Source organism: Sinocyclocheilus anshuiensis, unplaced genomic scaffold (assembly GCF_001515605.1).
Source record: "Sinocyclocheilus anshuiensis isolate Anshui unplaced genomic scaffold, SAMN03320099.WGS_v1.1 scaffold742, whole genome shotgun sequence".
Lineage (NCBI taxonomy): Eukaryota > Metazoa > Chordata > Actinopteri > Cypriniformes > Cyprinidae > Sinocyclocheilus > Sinocyclocheilus anshuiensis.
Window position 1 is genome coordinate 226,679 of NW_015544169.1, and position 20,843 is coordinate 247,521.

A 20,843-nucleotide genomic window follows, 5' to 3' on the forward strand; every position below is an offset into this window, starting at 1 on the left:
AATTCATTACTTCAGACTTATGTGCCCTCTAGAAGCTTGCGTTCTGCAAGTGAATGTCGCTTTATTGTGCCATCCCAAAGAAGCACAAAATCACTTTTACGGACTTTTAAATTAAATATTCTCTCCTGGTGGAATGACCTGCCATCCTTAGCCATCTTCAAGAATCGGCTAAAAACACATCCCTTCCATCTTTATTTGACCCTCTAACTCTAGCACTCTCTATTCTAATTCTATTTAATCTATTTGTTGACTTGACCCTCTAACTCTAGCTCTCTATTCTAATTCTATTTCATATATTTGTTGACTTTACCCTCTAACTCTAGCACTCTATTCTAATTCTATTTCATCTATTTGTTGACTTGACCCTCTAACTCTAGCTCTCTATTCTAATTCTATTTCATCTATTTGTTGACTTTACCCTCTAACTCTAGCACTCGCTATTCTAATTCTATTTCATCTATTTGTTGACTTGACCCTCTAACTCTAGCTCTCTATTCTAATTCTATTTCATCTATTTGTTGACTTTACCCTCTAACTCTAGTATATTTTTTTTTTTTTGTGTGTGTGTGAGGCGATCAAATAGCCAGGTCAGTAAACAAACTGGGATATAGCATGGTTAACTAGATAACTAGCGGAAGCTACTCTCATACTCTAAAGCTCTATTAGAGTGGAAATTCTTTCTCAGTGTGATGTCAGTAAAAGAACATTTGCCTCTGATGAATCTCAGCTTTCAAAAGGCAATTAATTCATAGAGGGATACTGGAGGTGCAATTTTATTTATTTTAGCAATAGCACATGCACACTGTATAAGGTTGTCACTCTTTATCTAAGTGCTTAATCCATTTCTGTACACAAAACATGGCTCTTTATTAGAGTGACACATTATACAGCAGAATTCACTTAAAAAAACAACAACAACAGTGGTTTACAAGAAATGGCTAAAAATTGCTAACAGCAAACATGTTAAATTGTTGGCATTCATATTTGTCATTTACAGTCATGAGATGCCAAAACATTGTTATGGTTATCAATGTGTGACTCCATTATTTGATACAGGATCAAAAGCAATACATTTTAGCAAGGAAAAAGAGTACTTATGGAAATAATAATCTTTAAAAGAATATACTCAAGTGTGAATTGAATGTAGTGTTTTCAGATACTTAAGTCCAATTAAACAATTTAAAATTGTATTTAAAATTTACATTAAATGCAAGTAGCTGAACTTTAGAGCGCATTCTTGCCTCATGAAGTAGGCTGCATCTTTATATGTAATTTCATAATTATTTCTATTGTCTTTAAAATATGGTTAAACTATGCTGCCAAATGCAGCTCATGGCTTGTTTTAAATGTCATATTCTGGCCGTAGACAGTTCTATTGCTGGACACTGTTATAATAAAATCACTGTACTCAAGCTTATTGGCAGTAAATCTGCAGTGAGAAAAAAAATAGGTCAGGCAACTTAAGACCTCTTAACCTTAACAAATCTCTTACATATGAACACAGCATTTGTTAACACCTCCGGGTTTGTTTTCAAGGGATAACGGTAGAAATTTGTGTAGGATGTAGCCATAGCAACCACACATTAATAAACATTAACGCAGCATGCATTTGTAACAGTGCAGCTAAGACTTCGGATGAGAAATAGATATTGTTTATACCGGAGGTAATCAGAGCAATTTATTAAGAGGGAAACAATTGCGAGAACTCCATGTCATTTAACAAAGAGTATATATTCATGTAATGTGTGCCGATGTTATTAACGCCATTCTCTAGAAATAGGACGCTACAAACAGGTTATAAGCCATGTGACCGACTGGTGGGCCAGTGGCATCACACAAACTGTAATCTACATACTATTCTGTATAATAAGACAAAATCAAAACCCTTATTGCAAATATGCAAATATGTATCCAAGTAAACAATTCACTGGTAGAGACATCTTGCAGTTTAAAAACCGAATGAATCAGTCATTACATTATGCTTTATACTTTTGTTTGTATTTTTAAGCAACAAGATGTAGATTGCAACATATTGCATAAGAGACAGTGACACAAATACAACACTGCAACAAGATGACACAATGAGTATAAATGAATGTGCATATTGGATAAATGAAAAAGAGTTAATGAATTACAAAACATATTATTATTATTATTTATCTCTAATTATAAAATTAATATTTTATAATGAATTATATAAGTATATTACAGTTGTAAATTACAGTTTGGCACTTACAGTGAAAGTGAACAACACCAATTCATAAACATTAAAATACTTGATGTAAACAGAAAGACTGTTAATAAAAAACTTTTTATATCCAATTTTAATACTACAGTACACTGACATGGCAATGCAACACTATAAACCCTAGAGGCCTACATCAACTGTAAAAATAATCACTTAAACACCTTTACAGATCAAATGATACAGATGTTTTTGATAGAAGATTGATTGTACTTGTATAATATTATAAGCTTCACATTTCTGCTCTTAAATCCTTAAAAATGGGTCCTATTCACTTTCATTGTGAGTGAATAACCATTTTTTGAGGAAGTTTTGTGGTTGAAGACAAAGTTCCTATAAAAGGTGTGACAGATATGTCAAAATAAAAAAAAATGTGTGGTAACTGTTATGTTAATAGTCTGACTAATTCAGCTGACATATTCACTAGCAGTTTAATGTTCTCTGTGTCTTGACTGGATTCTGAACCACATCACTATGATAAAAATCAAAGACAATGTCTAGAGTCTAGACAGAGTCATGAGAAAAGCACCAATTCGTCTCCTCAGCAGAGCGTAACAGACAACAGGTTCCTTGTTCTACCTCAAATTGTGTTTTATCTCTTTTCATAAGTCTATGCTTCATTTCACTTTCAACAGTGTTATATCATCAACCACTCAACTCTACTATGACAGGTGGGGGGCAATGTGCAATGAATTAACAAAATTAAAACAACACAAAGAACTTTTTTTTTTCAGGAAATTATTATTTTTAATTATTAATTTATTATTATTTTCATTGTTTTTGACTCATGCAACCTTGCATTTTAATAAATGTTACATGAAGACAAGTAAACAGTAATAAAAGAACAAATTACTAACAACAGCACAAAGATACTGTCACGAACCGCTACTGTGAGGAGCACGGAGCGAGGAATGAGGAGACGTGGAGTAGACTTCAAACAAACTAACTTTAATTAACATCCAAAGGAACCAAGAACACACACGTAGAGGGGCAAGACGAACATTCAATACCAGACCAAGAAACTCAGAACAGGACTCACTATAAATACACAGGACTTGACGAGGGGATGACGAGACACACCTGGAACTAATGAGCAATCAAACACATGGGAAAACTAGGTCAGGGCAGGCACATGGAGAGGGAAAAACACACAGATCCAGGGGATTGACATATGGCCCCCCTCCCGGAAGGCGCGTCCTCGCGCCGTAGAACAACAGAGGGGGAGGCACGGGTGGGACCTTGGGAGAAGGCTCGGCTGGAGGACGGACACCCGGGAGGGGGCCGGCAGACAGAGTCCAGGGAGGTGACGATGGAGAAGGCTCGGCTGGAGGACGGACACCCGGGAGGGGGCCGGCAGACAGAGTCCAGGGAGGTGTCGATGGAGGGAGGAGCCAGGGAGGCGACAGGAAGGACTTGGAGCAGGAGGGGCCAAGCAGGACCCAGGCCACAGCCATGATGGCGACCCACGGTGGAGCCGACGGAGGGAGGAGCCATGGAGGAGGAAGGGCCGACGACTCCAGGGGGCCAACCAACAGCAGGGGGAGCAGGTGGTGGAGGAGCCCGAGGCGGAGACGGAGAGCCGATGAGCCAGGGCGACGGGGAGGATCCGGAGGGCCAAGGCAGAGCAGATGGCGCCGGCGACTGACGCAGAGGCATGGATCCGAAAGGCCGTGGTGGAAATGACTGCGCTAATGCAACACGCATCGTCACGGACGAGTAGCTGAGTATCTCTTCAGCAAGCCGAATGAAACAAACTGCCGCGAATGAAACAAAGTAAGACGCAGACAGTCAACACACAATCATCTTCATTAAAAGTAGTAAGACAAACTTATCTTTCCAGTGCTGATGCCGCGCACTCTCCTATTGCGGTCTTTGATCTTGAAATGAGCTAATAATTAATAAAATGTAGCGCTTATCTTTTGATTTCGTTGACGGGAACTCTGTTAAATTTACATATAGCGTGGGAATTGAAGATCGGATTTAAATCCGTTTTGCGACGACACATTTATGTGGCCAAGTGTAAATAGAAACGTTTTAACAAATTCGACAGATATCCGATTAGCATAAACGCATGAGATGACCAGGTGTAAACAGGCCCATAGAGAGGGAAAAACACACAGATAAAGTCCAGGTGCGTGACAGATACAAATAAAACAAACAGTGCTGTACGTTTTTCAGGTAGGTCTAACAATATTCTGGAACAAAATGCTATAATGTATAAATTTGTAGATTAGAGATGAAACAGTATGACAATTTCATATCATGATTATAGTGACCATGATCACAGTTATAAATATTATCACTGTATTTTTAAAATATGTTGGAAATGTTAAAAAAGTACTTATACGCAGTATAATAAGTACTTATAGTTTTGTCAAAAACCAACAAACCGCAAATAAAATTACAAAACTATGCACATTTTGTTTGCATAAACATTAAAATGATAATATTAAAAAAGATGGCTGGATTTTAACCAAACAATTGTTTTTTCTGACTTACAACATAACATGTTATCTACTTTGAAAAGGATCAAAATGATAAATTATAACCATTTTATCTGCTCCATAAACAATTCTACGTATCTGAACATTTTGCAGTGTAAGTATCTGAAGTGTTGAGATTTTTTTTTTGAATGCACATTAACTATTCCATCTACCGGTTTCACATTTGCCTGAAAAAAAAAAAAGGCAGACAGGCTGAATGAAAATGTAAATCCACTGTCTGGCAGGTGATGGTGCTTATGGAATAGCAGAAACATAGCTGTTCCACAGTACCCACAGTAAACAAAGCAGCTCTGTGTTTATAAGCACTGTTTTATTAGGCATTACACAGATGGGAAGGTGAAAAGAAAAAGTTCCCCTTATATGCATTTACAGAATTAATTTATTCATAAATCCCTTAATATATTTTCTCTCAGCACTCTGCCTTCCTTCATGTTTTCACACAAAACATCTGGGGTTACTCAACGTAGCCACGGTTCCCTCAGAGGAAGGAACAAGACACTGCAGCTGAAAGCCACTTTGGGGAAAGCGCCTTTTCTCTGAAATGCTGAGGCCTTATCAAATCCTGCTATTGAATCTGCCTCGCAGCCTGTGCTGTCCAGCTGCCATCTATCTTCACATAGATCTTCAACAGATCACTGGAGCTGTGTCAAATTTGAGAGACTGGTGTTGGCCTACTTGATGGACATCACTGGACCCTTGCTGGACCCCCTGCAGTTTGCTTACCGAGCAAACAGGTCTTTGGATGATGCAGTCAAAATGGGACTGCACTACATCCTCCAACATCTGGACAAACCAGGGACTTATGTGAGGATCCTCTTTGTGGAATTCAGCTCCGCTTTCAACACCATCATCCCAGATACCCTTCTGTATAAACTGACTCAGCTCTCTGTACTCACCTCCATCTGTCAGTGGATCACCAGCTTCCTGACAGACAGGCAGCAGCTAGTGAGGCTGGGAAAACTCACATCCAGCACCCACACTATCAGCTCCTCAAGGGTGTGTGCTCTCCCCACTGCTCTTTTCCCTCTAAATAAATGACTGCACCTCTAAAGACCCCTCTGTCAAACTCCTGAAGTTTGCAGATGACACAACAGTCATCTGTCTCATCCAGGACGACGACGAGTCTGCTTACAGACAAAGGGCCATATTTTAACGATCTAAGCGCATGGTCTAAAGCGCACGGCGCAAGTGCACTTAGGGCGTGTCCGAATCCACTTTTGCTAGTTTAACGACTGGAAAAACAGTCTGCGCGCCGGTCGCATGGTCAAAAAGGGTTTTACCTATTCTCTTAATGAGTCATGGGTGTGTTTTGGGCGTAACGTGCAATAAACCAATCAGAGTCTCATCTCCCATTCCTTTTAAAGGTCAGTTGCTCTCACACCATGGCGGATTCACTATTTACATGGCAGAATTTGCAACAGCAAACACTGAACGCTTCCCCAGAGAGGAAAGGTTTAACCTCACGCACGAGCAGACCATCTACGGGGCACAATAATAATCTCTTACATTGTAATCCTTTCATTTTTAATATTTGGCATGTTTGTATGCTGCTGCGCATCCCTGTGTGTGTAATAAGGAGAGTGTATGCGCATTGTTCACCCACCTATAGGCGCATATTACTAACGGCCTCTTTAATTAACAAAAAAAATATTGCACCATTGACTTTAGACCAGGTTTCAGTTGGTCAAAGGCGCAGTCTATTTCAGTTGCATGTTTCATCGCGCCAACAATGCGCCTGAACATACCTCATTTTCAGACAAGCACGCCCATGGGCGCACAAATGGGCGCAAATTCATTTGCTATTTAAACAACGTGGCGCAGGACGTGAAAATGATAACTGCATCAGGCTGAAACTAGCAAAAAATACTTGCGTAGCGCCCGGCGCCGCATTGCGCCGGGTGTATGATAGGGCCCAAGAGGTTGAGCAGCTGGCTGTCTGGTGCAACAACCTGGAGCTGAACATGGTCAAAACTGTGGAGATGATTGTGGACTTTAGGAGAAACCCCCCTACACTCCCCCCACTCACCATCATGAAGAGCACTGTAGCAACAGTGGAGTCATTCAAGTTCCTGGACATCACCATCTCACAGGACCTGAAGTGGGACAATCACATTGACTCCACTGTGAAAAAGGCCCAGCAGAGATTGAGCTTCCTTCGTCAACTGAAAAAGTTCAACATGCCACAGGCACAGATGACTCATGTGTTATTGAGTCAGTTCTGTGCACTTCTATATGTAATTCATTTCTTAATAACTAATTATTGTCTCTCTCAAATATTATGTAAGTACATATACATATTTTATTTTTATATGTGCAGTAAATAATGCACAAATCTGTACATAAATCTTCTGTTCCAGATGTATACCACATTATTATTTTTTTTCCCTTAGTCTTACTTATTTAAATGTTCTTTCTGTTCTAATGTCATATACTGCACACACTTGGTGAATAAAGCTCATTCTGATTCTGCTTCTGATTCTTTTACCTTGAGTAACCAGAGACATTCCCTTTTGAGTCATTCTCTCGACACTGCGCCTGAAAGCCACTTTGGGGAACGAGTAAAATCATGCAGTGTAAAAACAGTGTTATCTGCGAATCCACCCAGAGTTGATATGAGGAGAAATGCCAGAAGAGGGGCAAACGTGCCACCTACTTGTTAGCCAGACTAAAAGCCAACAGCACACTCGCTTTTCCGACGCCCTTTCTGGCTAATGTCCGCTCACGAAACAACAAAATTGACTTAATACGACTTCAAATGAACAGTTACAAGGAAATGAGAAAATGCTGTCCACTTTTGCTAACAGAGACATGACTAAACAAACAACAATATGCCCGACGCAGCGTACCAGATCGAGGGGCTGCTCTTCTTCCTCGCCGACCACAATAAACTACTGTCAGGAAAAAACTGCGGAAGAGGACTCGCTGTATACATTAGCAAACACTGGTGTACTTATTCTCTGGTAAGCAGCCATTGTTCCAAAGTGGTGAAATATCTGATGCTGAAGTGCCTGCCACATTACTTACCTGAATTTACAGTTGTGTTTATTGTGACTGTGTATGTTCCCCCTAGCACATCGAGGAGCTTCAAAATAAGCACCCGGAGGCGTTTTTTTGTGGTAGTGGAGCCTGCTGCATATGAAGGTCTGCTCCTTGAATCGCGTAAATAAGTACGACTGGACTTTCTCTATTCTGTTAATAGCTGATCGCCGCTCTGAGGCAGGTGGCTGCTTGTATCGAGTGAACAAGTGAATGATTGGAATTTTCCTGTGCTCCGTGCACGGCTGGCCGCTGCTCTAAGGCAGGGGCTGCTTACATTGTGTGAGTGAGCGAGCGACTGGAATTTCCTGAGCTCTGCATACGGCTAACCATTGCTTTGAGGCAGGGGGCTGCTGCTTTCGTGTGAATGAGTAAGCGATTGGGACTTCTCTGTGTTCTGTACACAGTTGGCCACTGCTCAGAGGCAAGGGGCTGTTGATATCCTGCGAATTAGTGAGCGATTGGAACTTTTCTGTGCTCTGCACACGACTGGCCACTGTTTTGAGGCTAGGGGCTGCTGGTATCGTGCGAATGAGCAATCGAGCGACTTGAACTTCTCCACTGTCAGTGACAAGGGCTATTTTCCTGCCAATTTCAAGTCCCGGCTTAGGGGTAGGGATGAGGAAAATGTGGGAACTGAGACGGTACAGCTTGTTACCGAAGTCCTTAAGGCCTTTGCTTACTGGAGGGTAGACTAACTCGGCCAGCACTGCATCTGCATGAGGGCCGCCCAGAAAGAAAGGCAGTGAATTTTCATTCTGAAGGACACATGGGGGTTTAACTGAACAAGGGGGATGCGGTTATCGACAAGTAAAAGGCCCATCACCTAAACTTTCTGTCCCAAGCTGCCGTGGCTTCCGTCTCCGCGGCTCAGCGGCAGAGGTGAAGAAGTGAACGGAATGCTTATCCATATAATATGAACATGTTATATTCACCGGAACGCTGCAGGGGATAGCAATCCAGGCACGGTCCACTGAAGAGCGTACCTTCAACTATGAGCGATAAGAGGCTTCTTGAAGACAACATAGCTGAGTGAAGGATAAAGATTCAGAGATTATGGCGTTCGAAGTATATATAGCAGATGGTCCCACCCAATGACCAAATGCCATTGGCTATTGCAGATGCAATAGCAGGATTTGATAAGGCTTCAGCATTTCAGAGAAAAGGAGTTTTCCCCAAAGAGGCTTTCAGCCACAGTGTCAAGAGAACGACACGAAAGGGAACAAAACCGACGCTGCATTTTGTGCCTGCGTGAGACTCTTACTATGCTTAATTCTGAGCGGTATTTACCATGAGTTTTTCCACAGTTTTATAGATTAGGCTAATCCTTATTAAAGATAAAGAAGTTATTCAGTCAAGAGCAGATCTGAGCAGACTGATTTTTCTTTTTTTCTTTAATTAGCATTAATGACACAGACAGCAAGCTGCTGTCACTTTCAGACCAAATGCATGGATCTGACACACACATCAGATTTTCTCCCAACAGTTTACATTCATTTATTTATTTTTTTTTTATAAAGGATACTCGCTAAAATGGGCATTTTGACTTAATTGTGTGTATATTTGGCCATTCAACTATGATAAGATGCAAAAGTGAGCTCAGTTTGGTAATGGCACGCTGTCTGAGACACGGCTCTCTCTCTCACTTTTGGGTGTGTGTGCACAGAAAACAGCACTTGAGTGCCTAGTTTAGTTCTCTTTCACGAATTCTTGCACTTGAATGGTTTAAAATCGTTTGAATGCTTACATTGGCAAAACTTAAAAACACATGCATTTGATACACTTTCGTGATGAGTCAAAAATAAAGCATTTCGCTGAAGGGGGAAATTTTCAAAAAGTTGGGGGGACATGTCCTCCCGGGAATTGCGCCACTTCATATCATACTTTTTATGTATTTTTTATGTATTTATTTATAATGATATATTTATTATTTATTATTTATTTTTATTATTATTAATATTAATAATATATTTATTATTTAATACTTTTAATTTTATAATATTAGTACATTTAAAAAAAAATGTAACACTGAACTACAAAGAAAGGGGATTTATTAAATTAGTCATAATCCACAGGGTTGCCATCCCTTGTGAAAAATAAGTACACTTCAGCATACGTTTATACTTATTACAGAAATAATACTTTAAAAATAATATACTTAAGTACTTAAGTAAGTACAAATTGAATGTAATGTTTTCGGACACTTAATTGCATGTTATTTACAATAAAAAATGTATTATAGTTTATATTTATATTAAAAGCAGTTAGTTGAACATATGAGTGCTCTTCTGACCTATTTAAGTAGGACTTAAATAAACCTTTATATGTAATTTCATATTTACTTCTGCTGTCTTTGTTCAAATATTGTTCAAATGTACTGACGAGCATTCATGGTAAATTAAAAAAACACTTTAATGTACTTTTTTTTATTGAAACCTGTATGTCATGCATTTAAATGTACTTGTAATTATACATTTGTAATGATGAAGTTGCAGTTTAGTAAAATATAGTAATGTGCTTTAGAATGTTAGTCAACAAATAAAAATAATTGTACTTCCCTTAAAGCATGACAAAAGTCTTTAAAATAAAACTTTTAATTTGACATTATTACAAAATGCACTTTTTAAAGTGTACTTAAATGTGTTTAAAAACATAGACATTATATTGTACTTTTTAAGTACACTTAAGGGATAGTTCACCCACAAATGAAAATTCTGTCATCATTTACTCACCCTCAAGTTGTTCCAAACCTGTATGAGTTTCTTTTTTCTGTTGAGCACAACAGGGTGATTTTTTGGGTGAACAATCCATTTAATAAATCACCTGCAAGTACAGTTTATTTTTTATACAGTATACATTTAAGATTTTAAGGACCTTATGTGCTCTTTCCTTTGATCAGTGAATTTCAAATTTGTGATTTAGAATTAAGATTGACACAATTCTCTCTATGGAACCTGCTTTGATGAGTCCATTAGCAGAATCTCCAAGTTCAAAATCATGAATCATAAATCTATTCCTCAGCATTTCTCTGTATATTAACACAAATCAACCTTAAAGCTGGTAAAACACGAACAAACAGGAACATCTCTAATTGAACATTTTTCTCATTAGATTTCTTATCTTCCAGATGAGTGTTAGCAGGTGGCTACAGTACATTATTCTACCACAAGGAGGCACTACAGACAACACACTCATATACTGTAAATGAACATTCATTATTCAATGACAAGCGAGGAAGTGCAGATAGGGATATAACTCCACTCAAGAGCAGGATTAGAGGAATCTAAATGAGAAAAAAAACATCAGATGTTGAAGCAATGACTGCAGAATACTTTTAGACATTTCCACTCTGTGTGAGATTGCATGCTATCATTGCAATTTCAGTCCTTTCATGACATTTCGCTTACTCTATTTGCTGGGAGATAGAAATGCCTCCAGGGGTTATAGTTGATGAGGGAGTTAAGATCTTCAAATACTGCAAAATAAAGTTTCATATGAATGAGCAGCACTTCACAGAGCTGTGCTAACATTGAGGAAGCTATCTGATTAATCAGGGTGCTGTTTAGCCGAAGACCTTTGAACTCCTTCTTCCCAGATTTCCTTAGTAAATCAGCTTCACCAAAAAAGATTCAATTTTGAAAAAAAAAAAATGTGGTGAATTGTGGTAGTGAATAACATGGCTGTGCTGCTCCACCAGCAAGCCAAGACGGAAATTAATACTAATCTGGAATTTGCAGTACAGCTGAGAGGAAGGTCCTGGTAATCTCGAGTTTCAAAAAAGATCTCAATAATGTCCCAAACTGTACTCAGATTTGCCAAGATACGAAAATATGCAAATCAATCAAATTAAACAGCAGACTTAGTGCTTTCAATACCAAATTATGCTCAAAAATATTTAGGCCTGAATTTAAGATTTATGCAATTGAATTGCATATAATTTGACAAGTAATGGCTTACTTGTAACTTTAGCATGTAAATTTAATGAACATTTAGCATGTGCTATTGATGTGTTAGCTATTGATTTTAAATGAAATACACAAGATGAATTGGTTCTAGGGCCACAACTCTAATAGTTGGAGCAAACTACAAGTGTAGTTTGTTGGTTAAATTTAATTTCATTAGAAGTTCAAAAATATTGATGCAAACAATTGTGTTGCATTCATTCATTCATTCATTCATTTATATATATTTATTTGAGCCAACATATTTTTAGAGTGCATTTGGATTACACCGTTTTAACATTAACAAATGAATAAACTTAATGAGATTTAAATTTGTCAGTCATACATGAATGAAACATTTTTGTAATACTAATAAAATGAGAGTTTTAAAAACACAATAACCAGGTTTATGTATTTATCATCAACCAATCCAATTGGTTTCAATCTCATACATTATAACAAACGGAATGTTGAATAAATGGATTTTTAAAATATGGTTATTTGAATAAAATCAAATATATGCAAATAGTTCATAATAAATTATGCATGATTGTTTTTTAGTGTTTTCATTTATGTAAGACTGACAAATATACAGTAAATCACATTGAATTTATTAGTTTTTGTTAAAATGGTGTAATACTATCAACCAACAATGTCAAATTTGTCTATTCATATACATCATATGAAGCTAGATAATGGGAAAGGGGAATTTAGAAGAAACATCTGAGACAGCTTGTCAGGACATTTCTTTCTCGTCATCTTAATTCAGATTCCCACAAAGCCTAACCTTTACAGGTTTGCACATTAAACCACTACAAACCACGCATTAAACCACTAACCACTAACCATTAATACAACTACAAACTGCATTTCATTGGCTCTACTGCATTTCATTGGCTCTGTACTTGTACTCTGCACAGTGACAATAAAGTTGAATCTAATCTAATCTAATTTAATGTATGTACAAGACACATCTGGCTGGTTAAACACACTGGAACACCGCTGACTTATAATGAAATGATTTGAAGTTCACAGTTATTCCTGAATGGTTAATTAGTGAGTGTATCCAGTTTAATGTCACTTACAACTCAGCCAGGCTGTCATCTCTCTCGAGCACTGGCAGTCTCTAATAAGGTCAAAAACAGGACAGGCTTCATTTTTTTTCCGATGCAAACATGACAATGCTGTATGTGCTGAAGATTTGTACAAAGTATAGTGCTTAGCTTGTCAGTACAAGGAGACTACTGGTACTTATGCCATAATTAACCTTTAAGGAGGACGATGTCAGGAACAGATTAGTTAAATAACTGTGTAGCAGTCAGCATGACCTATGTGTGCCCCATGCCATAATTCAGAATGAGAATCAGAGGCAGTATAAAACTTCAATTCAATTCAACAGTGTGACAATTTATTTTATTCAGATCTATTTTGACAGACATGTTAAAATCACCTGGATGGAATCAGTGGTGGACTGATATGGAATTTTGGACTGTTAAAACATGCTGGCGTTCTCTGCTCTGTCAAATTAAAAGCTCAGGCACTGTCAATATAAAAGTCCCACTTTTGAGCTTAACTGCAAAAAAGAAAAAAACCGATAAGCCAATGTAATTATTTCCTCTAATTATTTCCTCTGGTATTACTGCACAAAATAAAAGTTATGAAATATTGTATATCATAGCATTTATTTGATGAAACATAATTCAAACATATAGCTATCTATAAAATAAAAGTTTCTCACTACCACATGCTTTAACTGCACAGTCTTACACTACATCACAGATCCTGTTTATATTGATCCCCCATTCTTAGGCATCAATGATTCCCACAGGCCTTAAACAATAACACTAGATAATCAATTACCTGATTCAATTGCATTATGCCCCACACACATCTGTTTGAGTAAAAGAAAGTGGACCAAACCGACAGTTTTTCCTTAGAGACACTCAAAACCAGTACATTTACTATATCAATTAAGGGGCCTGTATAATTTAAACGTTCATGTGTATCTCATCCAAAGGTTACTTTTATTACAAGAACAATCACCTTGGAGTAACCTGGGGTAAAGACCTTTGCTCAAGGGCACCATCATGACAGCACAATCTCTGTAAGTTCATGAATCACCCCTTATTGGTTTTAAACTAGTGACGAAACAGTCTGTATGTCAGTGATCAATGGTCTTGCATTGGTCTAACCGTTGGTAACAAACCGCAGTACTCAAAGGTGCTCAAACACATGTGCCTTTAAACCAAATACATGTTGCAATGAAAATACATAAAATTATGCTTGAGTAGCGTTTAGATACTTGCATTCAGTATGTTTTGGGTTTATGGGTAGCCCTGCCTATAGCAAAATCTCATTGGTCCAAAATTTCTCTGGCAATTGAAATCATGCCCTTGCTGTTGTTTGCACCATGCTCTACTGTTTGAGCCTCAGGAAGGATATCACAAAATGATTTAACATTAAATATTAATAAAATGCACATCTTTCTCAATTATTCAATGTCCAAGGGAATGTTCTGTCAAAATCTACACCAAGATCAAAGTAGATTTGTGTTGATACACCAAACACATGCAAAAAAAAATACAAATTCCCTTCATGAACAGACTGCAGCATAACAGATAAACCATTAAACCATTTGTTCATCTTTCCCATCATACAACTGCTGGTTTAAAGGCATTTGGGGTTCCATCATATCACCTTCTCAAGGATGGAAGTGAATATGTTTAAAAAAGCCATGACCCACCTGTAGGTAGTGTGAGGACCGGAATGATGGTTTAAGGTCCTGATGCATCATGGGCTTCTCTAGGTTAAGGGAGGACTTTCGATAGGCCTCTTTGGCCTGGCTGACGGTGAGTGTTGACCAGGAACTCCTCTTCATGAACTTTCCCTCCGGTGCCATGGACAGGCCCTCGCAGGCTGAACACTTGACATCATTGTTGCTTTTGGAGGTTTTGAGTGAGTGGTCTCCAAAGTGAGTGTGCATGGATTCTGGGAAACTGTGACCTACGTGCTCATAATGGTGGCGGCTCAAGGCGCTGGCCGTGCGGTAGGTGCTATCGCTATCTAGGTTGTCATCCGAGCTCCACCAGCCCCCCGTCCCTGAACGGTGCCTGCGCTCCTTGCTTTTACTGCGCTTGCTGCCATGCTTGGATGAGTGATGATTGCCATGGTGATGGTGATGGCTTCCCCCACCTCCACTGTCACCTTTGGTGCCATTCATCTTGGACGATCCCTCCAGTGAGTGGGACTTGGTGAAGAGCTTCTGGACAGAGTGCACCAGGTGTCGGATGCGTCCAGGGCTCTCACTGCGCTGCTCCCCACCAGGGGTGGCAGATGTGCGTTGGTACTGGAGTGTGTGGAAGCCATCGCGATGAAGCGGAAGATGTTTTTCGAACTGGTCCAGCAGGTTTGCGGGGATGCGGTTGCTCTTGCTGCTGCCGTGGTGAGAGACGGATGTTGCAGCAGCGGCAGATGTGGCTGAGGTGGAGATGGCTGCACAGTCTTCCCGGGCAGCTGGGTCATAGTACTGTGAATTGTAGTGCATTCTGGGAAAGGTGCTGCTGGAGATATGGTCGGCAGGGGCAGTGGAAGTTAGCGCCACGGGTGACATGATCATGCAGTCGGAGTGAATGGAGCTGCGGGGGGAAAGACGGTGATGGAAGTCCATGGCGCAGGTATCCGTGGGGCTGAGCAGGTAGGAGTGGCGCAGATCGGACACATGCATGCCGTGCAGGTCATGGAGATGCTCGCACTCCACCAGTCCACACGGGGGCAGTGTGGGAATCTGGTGCGGTGCACGACCACCTGATAAGCCCTTCATGTTCCTGGGTGGAGTGAGGCTACTATCCTCATTGAAATCTCGGGATGGTGACCAGGAGGAATACTGCTGGTCTGAAATAAAGAGAAGGACATTAAAGATGAGCAGGTTTACTAGATTAGTCTTAAGTTTATTTGTCTCGCACAACAATATCTTCACTCTTGTTTCGGAAGATTTCATTTTACACGAGGCTAAACTTTTGTGGTCAAAATAAAAATTCTGTCAACACTTACACTCAAGTAATTCAAAACCTGTATAACTTGCATTTTGATTTTGGGAAGAAAATAACTTTCACTTCGGCGAATGCAAACAATGTGATTTGAACCTTTCATGAACTCTAGTTGCTAGATGAATTCAAGCCTCTGTTACTAATTCAAAACCATCAAGTAACTAGCAATGGTTTAGGGAGATTCTAAAATGATAATAATGTAATAAGGACATAGTTTTTCAATTAATCGTTTCACACATAAAGACAGTGGCTAGATTTATATATACATAGTTCCCTACTAGTAGTTCAAAAACAGTATGTGAAAAGAGTAGTATGTCTGAAGTCACATACTACAATTCATAAAACAATCATCTGGATCAAAAACATTATCTGAATCTGTGAATAAAAGTAAAGTGATCTGTAAAGTAAATATGGATTACATTCATACTGTACTATCAAAAACAGTATGTGAAAAGAGTAGTATGTCTGAAGTCACGGTATTCATAAAACAATCATCTGGATCAAAAACATTATCTGAATCTGTGAATAAAAGTAAAGTGATCTGTAAAGTAAATCTGGATTACATTCATACTGTACTACACTCATTGGGCCTCATTCATGAAACACAAACAGAACAAATTGTTGTGTAAATCATTCGGAAAGTCATTCTGACGTAAATGTTTGGATTCATGAAAATGTTCGTATTTTGAAAATGTTAGTTGGCACGAAAGAAATTTACACCTGCTCCCTACCACGTGTAAATGGTGCATAAAACATTCAAACATTCTGTATTCTTTTAGACAAACTGATGACACTGCTTTTTTATGCACTATGTATTATAATGATATTTAACGAGTTCATATGCCCTGTCTTTTTTTTAATTTTTTTTTACTCTTTAACTTTTGGTAAAACACAGAGCTCGTCACTGTCCCTTTTTACACAGCCGTCCAATCACAGTGGAGGAGGGGCGGAACAAACATTACATTGACCAACCATCATACTTGTACAACACAACTATGGAGAAGTTAATATTGCTGGTTACTGCATTTTTATATTCAGTAATATTCTTCAAAATAAGATACTCGTAACATGTTACTGCCGTGAATATTCCAAATCATAGCAAACAATGCGTCACTCCAGAAAAATGCAGTGCCTCCAAAGCTCTCTCAAGCACCACCAGCTGGTCGTTTTCAGAAGAGCACCAGGTATTATGTCAGCTGGCTAAAGACGCTCTGGTGGACACACGTTAATTTATTCATTTATTGTTAGGCATAGCCTATTAGTCTCTTATGCATTTATGCAATATAACTTGCCAAACCTGAGAATTGAGTCCAAAGGATTCCACACCATTCCTAGATACATAATTTGCGTAGTTGTAATTCATAGGCGGGGAATATGCTAATTGTGAATGAGCGTGCATGCGTGCCCTATTTACGAATTATTGGAATTCATTAACATACACTCATTTAACTATCAAATCTTACCATTACAAAGTATTTGTGAATCCGGAGGAGAGTTTTCGGGAAGGTCCATTTTACGCATAAATTACTCAGAATTTACTCATATATTTACTAATTTTTCATGAATGAGGCCCATTCATAATATATAGAATGGGGAGTCCAAACCAGTTTTTGGAGTGCCACTGTCCTTTAGAGTTTAGCTGCAATCCTAATTAAACATACCTGAATCAGCTAATCAAGGTCTTCTGCTAGGCAAGTCTGCTAGAGATGGTTGCAGTAAAACTTTGCATGATTTTGGCCGTCCAGGAGCAGGATTGGGCACCCCTGATATGAACATTCTTTTTTACTTTCTCAAAAGAAGTACCGACTCCAATTTCGGACAGAGCCAGTCTCTTGTCTGGTTTCTGAATTACTTTTTTTTTTCTTTTTTTTTTTTTTACAAATTGGTTAAGTGAAGGGTTCAATGACTCACTCCTGAAGACAGTCACTTGTTTCATTTCTGAATGAATCAGCATTTTTAAAAATAATCATTTGAATGAATGATTCAATGAGTTAGCCATAAAGACAGTCACCTGTTTTGTTTTTTAACAAAACTGATGAATGAATAGTTCAATGACTCATTTAGTTCCTGACTGGATTAGCGTTCTGAACGAATCACCATCACTGATGCACAGAAAGACAGTCTGTCTGGAAAACAGTAGTGATAAAAACAGTGAAATGCATTTCACCTTTTTATATCAGCACTTCTTGGTGCACTGCTCAACCAATCAAAGGATCAGAGCCAACTGTTGTTTTATGTTATTTATTATTCTAAGACCATAACATGTCGTTTAATTATTTTTTACTTAACAGTGTAATGTCCTTACTGTCATCTCCACTTCAAGGTATTCTGGCTTTGGCTGGTGAGAATGATCCAGTTAAATACTTGCTGGTAAATGCTTTAACTATTTACCATTTAAAAATTGAATCATTTTCTGCAAGCAGTATATATATTGTAAATAAAAAAATTACAAAATTAAAATAAAATAAAATAAAATAATAACTGTCTTGACTGGCTTTTATGTCACAGTTCAGGATAGTCTCCAGTAAAGGGTCTGGGAATGTGCACCTTCTTGTGTTGCCATCACCCAATCAAAACAAAGACCAATTTTCCTGCAGATCTACAGTGATGAGCCACGTATTCATAACTAAGTGCCCATGAGGAAAGACGCTACATTACTCTCTCTGGGTATTATAGAGCTCCTCACTTTATACTACCATGGTTCACATCCAAAAGAAAAGAAATAAAGTATTTAGTTGTCTTTCAAATAGACTTGCTTGTTCTGACTAATGGGGTCCTGCAGGAACCCTCTCTCTCTCTTTGCATAAAATTATATTTTATAAGTTTTGACTGTGAGTTAGAGTAATGTTGACAGAAAAGGAATCTTCTTTCAATTCTTTCAAAAGAACTATGATCACAAGAGAAAAAAAGGGTTTTGCATATTTCTGACGTAACATTTAGAAAACCTGTATTAAATTCAACAAGCCTAAAACACTGAAAAGAGATGCCCTGAGATCCCAGGAGAGCACAAATCTGTAGTTTAGTTTCAAGTATGGATGCTTTTATGCAACTTACAGCACACACATTGCAGAGAAAATTCACCTTGATTGACCAGAAGGTTAAGTTTTTTGCTCAAGGGCACGATGACGATAGCTCGCATGGATTTGCATGGGTCGTGGCTCAAACCTGCAGTCTTATGACTAACAGTTCAATTTTAACCAACCACTATATCATACCACACCTTCAGGTCTGTTTCAGCTACTTTTCAAAGAAAAATGCAGCACTGAAGTCTGTTTTCGAAGACTTCTAAAGCCATATGAAAGCTCTATGTGAGGTACAGCCACCAGGATGCACTGAAAAACAAACTAACTAACAAAAAAAGATACTTTGGACCAACATAAAAATAAAACACTCTCATTTGTTACATACTCTTATTGTTAAATAATCTCATTTTGGTCACACTTTATTTTAAGGTCCAATTCTCTGTATTAACAAACCATTAACTATACGACTTTTGCCTCAATAAACTAATAATTTGCTGCTTATTAATAGTTAGTAAGGTAGTTGTTAAGATTAGGTATTGGGTAGGATTAGGGATGAAGAAAATTGTCATGCAGAGTAAGACATTAATGTGTATTAATAAACAGCCAATATGTTAATAATAGGCATGCTAATACGCAACTAGTTAATAGTGTGAATTGGTCCCTATACTAAAGTATTACCCTTATTTTTTATATATGTATAAACACCTTCATTTCACCATAAGCAAAAGTTAAATTGGCTATAGAGTGCATTAGTGCCCACCAACATTTTCAGTGGCGCTGGTTCCAGAAGTATTTTTCCCATTCATTTTTCCCTTAGGGTTTTAAAAAAAGTCTTTATAAGCCATGAACCAAACCAACCAGCTACAAGGAGAATCACAACTTTACAAACATTTATTTAAAGCAACAAAAAGTATTTGAACATCAAATACTTTTTAGACAAACATGTTTGCTTTTAGACAAACGGACCAAAACCGTGGTTTTTGATTAGACCAATATTAAAATGCACTTTAAATAAATGTATTTTTTCTTTTTTTCCCCCCTTTTTTTCTTTTTTCAGTGTGTAAGAGATATACAAACAGCCAGTCTAATGTAGCATCATCCAAACCATGTGTTCTCATCATCTAGGATAACAGCTAATATCAGTAAATGACAAATTAAAGCAAAGATGCCAATGTGCCAGAGGAGAAATCAGAGCAGGAAACACCTTTAGCGCTAAATCTCCTCTTACATAATGCCCAGGGCCCATAATCCATTGCAGTATATCAATGAGAATGAGATATAACACAGAGTTGTCATGGTAACCATTGCTGAGAACTCTGACCATGAAAAGCAGATTTTAGAGTTTGTTACAGAGGGATGACAATAATTCACAGCAGATCTGCTGTTCGCAGCCGTCACTGGATTTCAAACAAGAATTATTACAATTTATACATCTGTATACTTCAGACCTGAATTCTAGATGACTGTGTGACAAAGAGCTCATAAGCCTGATGACTTCAGGATAGAGTAAATGGATCTTGCTCTAAAATGATTATTGAGCCTCCAAGTCAAAGCAGCCCACCGGAATCCACCGGAACCCAGCGAGGTTTGAATATGCAACATTCCCAACACTTCCTCTGCTGCTTCTCTATTTTTACAACACATTGCTACAGAAAATGACAAAGAACATGTGGTTGCTGTGGCAACAAAATGAGTCAAAGAGTGGTCTCACGTTTAGCATCTTGCCTGACACACAATTACACACAATGACACATTCAGGGTCACTTCCTGAGCAACCAGAGATATTTAGAATTGGTCGATCCTAGGAAAAATAAATAAATAAATAAAAAAGATACATGGCACTGATGTCACAGAATGTGGAATCTAAGAAGAAATTTTAGTACATACTAAAACAGGTTATGTAATCTACAGTCCTCTAGGTACAATTCAATTCTTTCTATGAATTGTTTGTATCAAATAAGATTACTAATTAATCTTACACACATTACACACACTACACACACACGCACACACGCACACACACACACACACACACACATATATATATA

At 38.3% G+C, this 20,843-nt stretch overlaps 1 protein-coding gene across 1 annotated transcript in view; it reads right to left on the minus strand.

Moving 5' to 3' along the window:
• Nucleotides 1-20,843, minus strand: part of dlgap2b (discs, large (Drosophila) homolog-associated protein 2b) — an 89,657-nt gene that overhangs the window by 23,114 nt on the left and 45,700 nt on the right. Inside the window, exon 3 of the mRNA XM_016496098.1 lies at nucleotides 14,470-15,617. Within this exon, the coding sequence (XP_016351584.1) occupies nucleotides 14,470-15,617 (1,148 nt within the window). The remainder of the gene's footprint in view (nucleotides 1-14,469; nucleotides 15,618-20,843) is intronic.